Raw genomic sequence first — 12,652 nt, forward strand, 5'->3', positions numbered from 1 at the left:
GTCCCTGTGAGTTCAATTACTGCCTTCTGTGGTGGCCCTGGGGAATCCTCAGGTTGGTTACTACCAATTTAACCTTGCAGTTGCTTATGTGGCCCATTGGAAAACGTTCCACTTTGTATTCAGCAGAGATTTTGGCTCTGCAAGAGGATAAATTTAATGCAAATATTTCAGGAGGTAGGTTTGAAACCAAATCCTTCAATCACTATTCTCAAACAAAAAATAACACAAGCAGAATCGACTACAGAGATTAAAAAAACCCAACCCAAACAAAACCAAATTTCTTTTTTAAAAAATCTTTTTCACAAAAAGGCAAAAGAAATTTATTTTTGGGTTTTACTTCTATTCCCAGGGAAGGGTCCCTGCCTGCTGATTGGGTTGCAGGCTGTTTTCCTTTGCCTTATCTTCTGTAGTTAGATTTTCCTGGTTGCATGAGACCAGTTATTGATGCAGGAGAATCCCATCGTATTTTGTAATTTTTTTACAGAAAGTGGCACGTGCTTTTAGAAGAGCCATCCAGTGAATTGTGTTTTCAATTTCAGGAATTTGATTTAGGGTGCTTTTTATGTTTATGGTTTCAGCTTAGCAGCAAAGTGTGTGAACTGTGCACTGGGAGGTTTGTTTGAGCCTCCAAGTAGGGAATCTGATCCCTCAGCAGAGGCAGAGAGCCCTGCAGACCAAGGCTGCCTATTTGCCCAGCAGGTTTGCAGACCAAGCCTTAAAATTAGTGCTCTGAAACTCATACTTGCTTTTGGTGAAACTTTATACTGAAAGCGAGACCTCAAGCCCTTTAAAGAGATTAGAAAGACCAGATTTGTAACTTTCCCCTACTGCCTGAGAAATGTTTCAGGATAAAAAATGAAGTGAGAATTTGCAGACACAGGTTTTTCTGTGGATACTTAAATGAGACTAATCCCTCTTTTCATACAAAGTTGTGCACCTATGCACATTGTCATCTGACCAACACAGCTGTAAATTTGGGGAATTGTACTTTCAAAGGACTACAGAGTCAGTACATTTGTTTACTGTAAAAGGTATGTTTAGAAGATATAGGAAAAGAAAAAGAAAAGCAGGGAATGTTCCCTCATTTTTCTATGTTTATATAATGATTTGTCTCCCAATGTACTTGCAAACAAATGCTTATAGTTCTTGAAGCAACTTGCAAATTGTGATTGAGCTGTCACAAATTGTGTGAAAAGACAAAAATTTATGAAGTCTTGTATCAAATGCGTTGTTTTCCTTAATTTGCCTCTTTACATTGTTCAGTATGTTTATTATGTGCACTATTTTAACTAATTGTGTGTTCATGGCACAATCAGAGACTCCGTCATGGAATAAATATGTTGAGTAAGTATCCTTTACAGCTGCCCCATCCTCACCTCTGCCTTCCTCTTCCTCTTGTTGTGTTCTTGTTTGCATCTTGTTTGCTATTGTCTAATTTCTTTCCAGCAGTACTGACTGTGGTGTCTGCCCTCACAAAATGTTTTTCCAGGTAGTTGTTTCAGCCTGTGAAAACTCCCTTAGTAAGCAAAGTAAACATTTTTAGTCCATGAATCTCATTCTTATTGCCAAAGGCACCTTTTATGCCACATCTGGATGAAATCAAATGTTGAGGACAAACCTGTTCGAAACTTGTCAGCCTTCCACAGTTCCCATGTAACAGATTTGATGGCTGGACACATCAGAATAGGCTGATGGAGCTTAAGTTGAATTATTTCAGCGAATAGTTCCTGAACTGACTTACTTCTATCATTGATCTGAAACTTAATGGAAGCAAAAGTTTCTTTTGGACTGAGCACAGCATGAGAAGTGTTCCCCTGTAATCACTGGCAAGAATACTTTATAAGCATCAAATTATCTGGGAACACCTCTATGAGAATTCCTGTCTTTTTAGCTTGACAAGCCTTCAGGAAAAATAGCAGAGGTGCTGCTTAAAGGGGGTTATTTTTTGTTATCGTGGGTTTTAAAATTAATTTTTAAAGAGGTTAAGGGACTTCAGTGGAATGAAAACCCATTTCATTTCTTTAAGTTGCTTAAAATATTCCTTTCAGAAACAGATACCAGATGCACGAGGTAATCAACCTACAGTGCATTAAACAATTATTTTGGCTCATTGAACCAATCAGAACACACTTTTTATTTTTGACTGACATATGATAAATGCCATCTGCTGTTTCATAGCCTGGTGGTTGGTCTACTCAGGGCTGTAAGAAAAGACAGTAAAATGCCCTTATTTAGGTTCCATAAAATCATGCAGGACACATCTTCTAGGCCATAAATTACTAATTATAGGCAGCACTGAACCAAATATTTCATCCCATCACAATAACATCCTAATCCCAGGATGTCTCTTGTGTAGTGTAGTACCCTCAAGTAAGTCTGTGGCTGTCCTTTTCCCTGATGTTGTCCTTCTCCTATTGGAAACTTTCATAACCATTGCCATGATGTTTTCTGCTGAATCTCATCCACGTGATGATCTCATCAAAATTTGGCCAGTTGGTGTACAGCTGGAAATTCAAACATTCTGGAGGGAAATACCATAAATGATAATATTGTGCCTTCTGCAAGCAGGAGAATTTGGATGATTTATCAGTGCATCAAGCAGAGCATGCAGAAAACAGAGCAGAAATGCAGATGGACTCATGCAGCATGGGGTGAATCCTTCCATGTTTCCTCTTCTCCCTTGTCCCCTCATATCTCTCAGCTTTTCCTCCTCAAGTGCATGGAATGAAATCAAGTCAAGTACTTTGGAGGAGCAAAATAACCCAATGAACTGTAATTCAAATTGATTAATATTGGATTTGGAAGAGATACATTTAATCCATTTTGTTCTGCTGTTTCAGAGACTCACAGGGGATAGAAGAATAACCTTGTGCAAATATTTATCCTAGATCTTCCTTTAAAGCATTTTTCTTACCATTTTGAAAAAAAAAGAATCAATTCATCTTTCCCCCACTAAAAATTTTTTTAAGAACCCTGACTTCTGCTGTTAAAGAAGCTGTTCAGTTGCTGGAGGACTTTCCCCGATCCATTTAGAATTAGACAATGATTATACAATCAATTAAACCCATCTGACATGCTGAATAAATACAAGTGCTTTATCATTTTAATGAGCTTATGTACTGTTAAGTATTTTTTTTTTAGTTCTTTGCATGTGTTTTCTGTGTGTATTACTGAATACACATGCTTAAAGAGACTGTCACATGGGTGACCTATATTTGAAATACCAGAGCAAAGCTAAGTAGGAGCTGTGAAAAAATTGGGCACAAGATAATGCTCAGGTATATGGTCAAAGAGAAGCTGTGAGACACATTTAATGCCCACTGCTGCACCCAAACTGTCAGGCTAATCCCCATTTTAAGATGAAACACACTGAGATTTTATAACATGTGAGTAGCACTACAGTGTGACACGATGGCAGAGGGCATGGTATCTGTGTGTTTGACCAGTTGCAGTTCAGTGTAATACAGCTAAATATATTTTATACATAATGTTCTTCCTTATATTGCCACCTTCAATTGTTCACACCTTTTTTCTACCAAACAGGAATCTGAACTGTTACAATTTTTTTAATGTGTGATGGCACCAATTGATGTTTAGGCACTGAACAGAAAACACAAGCGAGTGTTTCCAGTGACAGCCCTTCACAGCATGACTGATGAGATTTGTGTTTTAGTGGATTTGAGGTGTTTGAGGTTTTTTAATAGGCTTTGGTATCATCTGCATCTTCATTAGAAGAAAAGGGGTAGGGAATGCCCATGGTAGACACCAAACATTTATTTATTTTGTTAAGATATGGCCCAGAATACCCAGTCCATTGGGCTAGGTGTCTCAGGCAGCAACATTGAAAAAGAGCTGTTGTATGCCCTGAACTCTGTCTCTGATGGCAGGTAGAGCCCTGGGTGAGTACAGATCTGAGAACTATAGATCAGAGGCATTACCGTCCTCCACAGAGATTTGGCTAAATTTTATTACAAGTGTCATCTTTATTATGAAAGGTAAGATCTATGTTCTAGCCCAGATCATCACAGTCAAGAGACTTTTGGTAATAACTTAATTTACCAGGGGAAAAAAACTAGCCTTGTGTCTCCTTTACTGTCAGGCAGGTAAAAATTACTACATACGATAGTCAGGTGGGAGTTTTTCAGTTCTTTTTCAGTGAGGGCATTTTGTTGTTTAATTCTCAAGGCTGGTGGGATTTGCCAGAGATAGTGAAACACAAGGGAAGTTGAAGGAGAATTACCCTTTCTAGCTGATAAAAACAAGTGGTAGCATTTTTTTAATCTCCAAAATGTCTTGGGCAGGAAGAGATGAGAGGTATGAATGAACAACCACCCTCCTTCCAATTGGAGAAACAAGGTGTGGCATAATGCTGCCCAGAGAGGTTGTGGATTTCCCATCCCTGGGAGTGCTCAAGACCAGGTTGGCTGGGTCTCTGATCAGCCTGGTCTAGTGGAAGGTTTCCTGCTCATGGCAAGGGGGTTGGAAGGAGATGATTTTTAAGATCTCTTCCCACCCAAACCATTCCATGATTCCCTAATCCACTCTTGGTCCACTGGAGATGGCAGAGTTTCAGAAGTCCCACAGCCCAGCTCAGCTTTGTGATGTCCATGCTTGACTTAATGAGCGAGGATTCATCAAGGGACACCCCATGCTGGAAATTATCTTTATTCTGAGACTGTCCTGAGTATTTTGCTATTCCTTACCTGCTCCTTGGTCCACACACAAGGCTGTTCATGCACAGCCCAGTGCTGCAGCTGTGACTCACACGAGCAACCCCAGAGTTGTGCCTCTGCAGTTTCAGCTGTCTGCTGCTTGCTAATTCTCTTTCTTCTTTGGCCACTCTGTTCCCCAGGTACACTTTCACTGGCATTTACACTTTTGAGTCATTGATAAAAATATTGGCAAGAGGATTTTGCATGACAGAATTCACCTTCCTTCGGGATCCATGGAACTGGCTGGATTTCAGTGTTATTGTTATGGCGTAAGTAGCACTCCTTTATATTTTCAAGAGAGTTATTTGCAGTAGAACTTTTTAAATGGTTGCCTGGATGGTTTTTTTTTCCTTCACTCAAATTTTACTGAAAATGAGAAAAGGCTGAAGTGTATTAGGAAGAAAGATTTTTATCCTGAGTGGTTTCAGAGGAAGAAGTCAGAGGAATTCTCAGTTCTGTTCTCTGAATTCACTACACAATTTTGGAGAAATTATTTACTCTCCCTATGCTCCACAGAGAGAACTGTTTGTAAAATATCTGTAATAATATCTGCCTATCTAATGTAGTTTTGGGAAGCTCCAGACCCCTGAATAGAAAGCGTTGTAAGTGTGACTGAATACACACGTATTTCAATCCCTATTTATACTCTATCTATCCATCACATCATCAGAGCTGTTTTCACGTCCCTGTTTACACAAACCCTTTTCACCTGGAAAGTAATTACTATTTTACTACAGAGAATTAATTTGTAGTCCTCTGAAACTTGTTATATACCTTGGAAATAGAAATTTGGACCCCACCATTATATTCCCCTTCAGCTGTATGCTTCTGCCTAGATTGTTAGAGTTCATTGAGGACATGTGGGGTTCTGGTGCTGTGAAGAAGGTGATGGATTTGCAACATCCCGACAGCTAAAAATACACAGGGGTAGAGAAGCAGTCAGCCAGCACTCACAGGGGACTCAGGGTCAGCCCAAGCTCTAGCCAAAGGCAGAGGTCTGACACTATCAGTACTCCAGCTATGAGAGAAATCCACATTTCTTCATAGACACAAAAGAGAAATTTGTGGAAAGAATGAGTGCCATCTTGAACTGAGAGCTGGTAGGGATGCCTGAAAGGCTCCACTTCCTAAACACAAAAGGATCTGATCTGATCTCCCTGGCTTTTTTCTGCTTAATGATACCTGTATTCACTTCTGGGTTTAGGTTAGTTCTTTCTGCCATCTTTAACCCCCATAATTCACAGCATTAAGTGAGATTCAAGTGTGTTAACACCAACATCTGAGCTGAACTCCAGAGGCTGTGAAATTTGAATGGAACCAAAATCAGGAAAGAATATTCAACCAAAGTTTGCTAAAACACCAGTGAGGGCCACTGAAGTGGAAAGCATAACTCTGTTAGGGCACAAGGATCAAGACCAGTATTCAAGGAGACTGGGTGATGCTCTTGGTCTTATGGTTTAGTTTTTGGAAGTCCAGTGAGGAGCAGGGAATTGCCCTCTTGATCCTTATGGGTCCCTTCCCATAGCTTGAGATATTTTATAATTCTGTGGTTCTTAGCAGCAGAACAGCATGAAGGTGTGTAAAACCTAAGTGAACTTGCTCAGGAGCACTCCCGGTTATTTCAGTAGGCTTTGGATCTAAGCCAGCCCTAGGCCAGGTCCTGGTATCTATTGCTGCATTCCTATGGATTTGGCTGAACTGACATCTGGCCACTGTGATAAGCCTTTAAAAAAACAAATCAGTGCAGATGGGGAGAATCTTTTGGAGGTCAGCACACAGTGTAGTATTTTTCACAGCTAAACTTTTCCTCAAGCACTGCTAAGTGCAATTCTCCTGCAACTTTTAGTGGCAGGACAACACCACAGAGTCCCCATCCTGCTCTCCTGTCTCCTGTCCAGCAGGCAGGTGGTAAAAGCAGGGTATAATCATCCATCTGTTTGTGAGTTAGGATGTGAGTTTATTTGTAGGTGTCAGAATTCAGCACAATGTGGAGAATTTCAGTGCATGGGTTCTCACTTTTCTAGAAGGAAGGAGGTTTCTGACAGTAGGGTAGAAAGGAGCAGAGAAAAGGACAAGAGGAGCCACAGCTCCCAGTTTTCATCATGAATCTGCTCGTTCTTTTCTTGTCAGCTTGGGCACAGGTTGAGGCATCTCCCCCAGCTCTGGGGGCATCTCAGGCTGAAATTCAGATCTGAACACTCAGTGGGGGACACGGTCTGAATACCCCTTAAATTGTCTCTACATCATCTCTGGGTGTTTGGGATGTAGGGAGCAGGAAAGATGAGAAGGTTTGCACAGACCTTGAGGTGGACAGTAACCCACAGGGGAATTATTCACTTCCTCTTGGTAGGAACCAGGATTTGATGCCCACAGGTTGTGGGTTTACCCCTCTTTTTTATTTTCTAATTCTAGACTTCAGTGGCCACTCAGTGCTCCAGCCCAAGGATCATGAAAAATCCTTAAATCCTTTTCTTATGAGAGGCTTGGGATTCTGGGCTTTCTCTCCTAACTACCTTTTGATTTTCTTTCCAAATGATATTTCACATCTTAGTTAGAACATCCTTAAAACAGGGGGATCTACAACTGTGAACTATCAAACTTCTTAATATCAAACTATTTTCTTAATACCAAACTATCTTTTCAGAACCAGAATCCATTCCTATTGTTTCTTACTTTAAGGCATATTATACCAAGCTTTTAAGAATGAAAAAAATAAATGGAATTCTGGAATAAAAAAAGAAATGGAAAAGTGTTTCCTTGAGCTCACGGGCAGCAGTGAGAGAGTTAAAAGTGGCTGCAATATGATCTTCATATGTACAATGAAACCTCCTTCCCAAGTATGCAAGCAGCAGATAGTACAGGGACTTGGATAATGGAATCTATTCTGATACGATTTAGCCTTCATACAAATCCAATTTGCAAGTAATTTAAAGTAAGATGGATCACACAGGTAACTCTGGTGTTGTCTTTGCTTGTGGCCTGTGTGCTGCCAGAGGTATTTCTGTATCTGCAAACAAAGATGGGCTGGGAATTCAAAAATGGAGGAGCCTGATAAGGGGCCATGAGATTCAGACGGACCGAGGGTTTTGAGCTAACAGGAAATGCAATTTTTTCACTGATGGGTGCTGCAGTGGGAAGAGCATCACTTGCTTTAGAGTTGTTGCAAAATAGCTTCTTGTCTTCTCTTTGGGCTGAAACAGCACAGATTGGGCCACAGAGAGTTGTTTTAAATAGCACACTGGAGAATAAGACATGCTGCAGGTCTCCAGGGCTTTTCTCCTGTCCTGTGCCAGCAGACACAGCCATGGCTTGTGACCCTCTCTGGGGTCAGGGATGGGTTCAAAGGAAATTATGGAACTGCCCTTGTTTAGATCCCTCTCTCCCAGACTAGTGAGTTCCTCTTTCCAGGGCAGATGAAGGAGAGGCAGCCATAGCTCTGGGTTGGGAAGTGCCCTGTCAAAATCTTAAAGACAATAAGCAATTCCCTGGCCAATGGGAAAATTCAGGATAGGAATTCCAGCTACTTCTCACTCCCTGGTACACAAGAACCGGTCCACAGCATTTTAATCAAAAAAAGACTGAAATAAATCCTAATTGACTATTACAAGCAGCAGTATTATCTGCTTCATATGCTTGTTCACATATTAATAATGTGTCTTTAAAAATCTCTGGTCAGCAAAACCATATTCCTGTCCTAGTGCTTCTCCCCAAATTATTTTTTTCCTCCACCTTTCATGCTGAAGAAGAATTTGGGAGAGAAGCACAGGGTAAAACCAGGGAGGAAACAGGTAAATCATTGCCCAGGCTCCCCTGTGAGATTATGAAGAGAAGCAATGTTGTTCTTCCAGGCTATAATCTGGATTAGTAGATATGGAGAGGATGCTTTGTCCTCCCCAGGGGCCTTTGGACAAAGGCCACTTAAGCAGGCTTTTTGGAATAACCAGGTGAGTTTTTTTCCCTAACGTTCAGAAACAGAGGCCCCAAAGAAGTAGGGCAGTTGAATGAAATTTGGTAGAATTTTAGAAGTGAAATTCAAGGGTCCGATATCTCTTTTGTTCTGAAGATGCAGTGGTGACTATGGTTTTTCTGCATACTGACTGGGAGGAAATAATTTTGTACCCCACTGATTAAATGAAGCTCATTCCATGACTGGAATGCTCCCTCCTGGGAGCATTTAGCTCGGATGTGATGAGTCTCCAGGATGACCAAGAGAGGCATGGCAGGGAACAGCTGGGACTGGTATTTTAATAATAAAGAATTTTTCGTAGGATGGCAGTTATATTCATTTAGACTCCATCTTCCCACAGCCAAAGGGCATGAAATTGAAATATAAAACAAAATACAATTTAAAGCATCTCTTGAAACCAAAATTTGCTTTACCACAGAACTACAGCATCTTAAACTAAATAACCCAGTTGAAATGTTTGAACTATTTTGCTATGTTGTCCTATATGTAGTTTTCAGAAGCTATTATGTGAAAATTGCTTGAGTATTTGAAGCAGCAAAATAACTCTTAGTATTTCCAATAATGTAAAGAATTTTATTTTTTTGTTCAACTACATGATGGTAAAATCTTTAAAGTATTTATGGCTGAACAGCACAATAACAGAGTTCACCCAGTAGTTTTAAAGGATGGATGCCTAATAAAAAGGTTTAATAGTTCAAGTGGCATTTGAAATGATGCGCACTAATAAAAACCTGGGGCAAATGGCATCAAAGAGCAGCCTGAAAAGTGGATGCACCTCTCATTTGGCTGCGTTCACTCCCACTGTGTATGAATGCTTTCTACATTCAGACAAGTCTCATACTCTATTGTGTAATTCCAAATAACTGTGACTTAATTCTACAGGTATGTAGGAGAATTTGTGAATGTAGGCAGTGTTTCACCTCTTCGGACTTTCAGGGTATTGAGAGCTTTAAAAACTATTTCAGTAATCCCAGGTAAGACGCCCTGATCCTTACGTTTTGGCTCTCAGCTACAAGTGATTCTTTCTCTGTCTCTCTTTGTCCCTTTGATTGTTGTTTTTTTGGCTGGTGTTTTGTCATTGTCTGTGTGTGACTTTCCCTTGTTACAGATACATAACTGAATTTGTGGACCTGGGCAATGTCTCAGCCTTACGAACGTTCAGAGTGCTGCGGGCGCTGAAAACAATCTCAGTCATTTCAGGTGAAAATCAGGTTAAACACTCGGGCTGCAGTTAAAGCCTACATGCCATTTCCAGTAGTAAACACTGTAATTACCAAAGACTGAACCATAGATACTGATCAGGAAATGGAGGAATGTAGGGAATGTGACCTGTCAATAGAATACACTATTTTTCACATGTGTTTTTTCCAAAATGGTTTTTGTGGGCAGAAGGAATGAGAGTGCCTCCAAAATTGCAGAGCTCACAAGTGCTGCAGTAAGAACAGTGGCTCGTGAATCACACACATAAAGTGCTCATCTGTGAACCCCAAGAAGATGGCAATGAAAACCTTTTAAAACCTTCATATATTGATTTTTAGAAATGGAAGGTTAATGACCTCAAAATGCATATTCATGTTTAAGAGCACATCGATAGAGGAATCTAAATCTGTGCTATGAGCTGAGGTTTCAAGACTGCAGGCACAGATAGCCTAATTTGTCATGGTGTTTATCCATTTGCATGTGATAGAAACACTGCTGAAATTTTGGGCCTTGAAGAGATTAGAAAACATTTCAGTGTTTATTTCGGTAGGTTTGGCATTTCCTCAACTCATATTTTTTCGTATTTTCAACATATGATTTCTCCCCTCCTCACCCCCTCAAAAAAAAGAAGAAAAATCACTTTTACTACACATCTGCTAGTGATATAAGCTCTTTAGATAATCTCTTATTATTAAAACAAGAATATTATTAAATAATTTATGCACAGTTGAGTCCACTGAGGACTAACCATGCAACGAAACTTTCTTGCTGAGCATTATCTATGGACAGGTCTCATTCAGCCTCAGTGTTTAACATCTCCAACCTGCATGACAAGGTAGAGAAGATAGCAAAAACCATGCATGGTAGATCCTATCTGTGATAATCCTGAACAGATGTTGGCAATTACATGTTAAAAATATTCAGAACTTTGAGAGAACTGCTCAGATTCTCACTCACAGATCTTTAAGGTTAGAAAGGCTTTTCCACCCACTCTCTTATACACTATAGTATCAATCTAAACAAATTGTGTAGTAAACTTGCAGGGATATGTATTAAAACTCATCACCACATGGAGCTAGAAATGAGAATTCAGGAATAGAAGTGTTAAGAAAAAAATGTATATCTGGGTCTAAAGTTTGGTTCCTCGTTCCAATACCACAGTAATGGAAATCAGGGAAATTACTGGGAAAGCAAGGTACTTTTCATTGGAAGTGTGTGTCCAAATACAGGTTTTAAAGATTCATTAGGTCCTTGACAGTACCTGTCTTAATTTTTGTCTTTAAGTTTTAAAGAACAATCTATTAGCAGAGATTTGTGGAGATTTTTAAGTTTTCTCTAACAGGATTTCCATTGAGAAAGGATTTTTATTTTCCTGTGGAAATAGAGCTGAGCATAGCTTTACAGATCCTGTGAGATGACAGTGGCTACTCAGAGAGAAAGGCAGAGTTTGTTTCCTAGCTTCCTCTGATAGCAATTTGAAGACTTAACTTGGAGGGACATCCATCTCCAGGGGACACCTTTCACCTTAGATCTTGTCTCAGGCTTGAGCCCCTTCAGAGCAGAGCATGTCCATTTTTCTGAGTTATATATATAACAATTTTCTGCTGTCCTATATCAGAGGAGGAGCTGAAGCTTGTTTTACATCAGATGATAAGATATGACTTAGTGGGGGAAAAATTGAGTGCTGAGATTCAAAATATCCAGATTCAAATACACCAAAACCCTTCAGTGATATTAAACACTGAGTTGTTCCATTTGTTAGTTAATAGGAAAAAAAAAAGGAGTGTTATTTATTAAGGTAATGTATAATAACTCACATTCTCCTTTTTCATTCTGACTGAATATTTGATTAGTTTTTTTGATAACTGCATTTTTATGTACAAGTTCCTGAATTATTTGGTGACATAACTGCATGTAACATGCTAATAGAATGTCTGGCCTTTGATTTTATCATCAAGATTACCTGTGTCCTGAGTATTAAATTACAAATGTGGAGAGCTACAAATTGCCATAGCTGCCAGTGAAAAACAGACAAGGTGGGTTTTTTTCTAATATTAGCAGATAATTTCAGAGGGGTCAGTTCATCTTACAGTTAGGCATATATATTTTAAAAGACATATTGGACATGATGCTGTGGTTTCTCTGGAGATCAGTCTGAGTTTTTAATGATAACATAGGCTTATGCTGAGGTGAAGTATTTTCCCCCAGCAGCCTTAAAAATGAAAAGATGATGAGCATTAACATCTTTCATGAGATTTTTGGGGTTAATTGCCGTAGAGAGAAGAAGGTGGTTGTTATTTTTGCTTCCTCTTTCACGTCTCAGGTGAAAAACACCAAGTTGTATTTTCCTTTGGAAATATCTGAGCTTTCCCTCAATAAAATTGATCACTTTTCCATCAGGTACTTCTATTTGCACAAACATGCACGGGCTTCTCGTGCTCAGTGAAATTGTTTACAGAAAGCCACAGGCCAAGCCCTCAGTGGTGTGAGGCTTCTGTCCAGCAAAGCACTTAGAGGCTGCTTTTCAAAGGCATTCTGCTTCACTTGGAATCAATGAGTTTCTCTATTGACTCCAGGGGGAGTCAGTAAAGCTGACAATTGGTGCTTTTAAAAATCTCACCTACCTTTAATGTCTGGCTCTAAGTGCTCAAGCAGGCACAGGGATCTTTAGAGGGACACGGGTTCTCAGGGCTGAAAAAGATCTCCCAAATTCAGAGTCCATTCTCCTGGCCTAAGGCTGCATTTAGCACAGCTCGAGCATGGCATGGTATTT

The 12,652-nt window shown here is 39.8% G+C and overlaps 1 protein-coding gene across 1 annotated transcript in view; it reads left to right on the plus strand.

The window, feature by feature from the left end:
• Nucleotides 1-12,652, plus strand: part of LOC102041347 (sodium channel protein type 5 subunit alpha-like) — a 217,310-nt gene that overhangs the window by 46,684 nt on the left and 157,974 nt on the right. Inside the window, exons 4-6 of the mRNA XM_031059735.1 lie at nucleotides 1,255-1,344; nucleotides 4,853-4,981; nucleotides 9,788-9,879. Of these exons, the coding sequence (XP_030915595.1) occupies nucleotides 1,255-1,344; nucleotides 4,853-4,981; nucleotides 9,788-9,879 (311 nt within the window). The remainder of the gene's footprint in view (nucleotides 1-1,254; nucleotides 1,345-4,852; nucleotides 4,982-9,787; nucleotides 9,880-12,652) is intronic.

The sequence above is a fragment of the Geospiza fortis genome, unplaced genomic scaffold (assembly GCF_000277835.1).
Source record: "Geospiza fortis unplaced genomic scaffold, GeoFor_1.0 scaffold182, whole genome shotgun sequence".
In the NCBI taxonomy this organism is placed as follows: Eukaryota; Metazoa; Chordata; class Aves; order Passeriformes; family Thraupidae; genus Geospiza; species Geospiza fortis.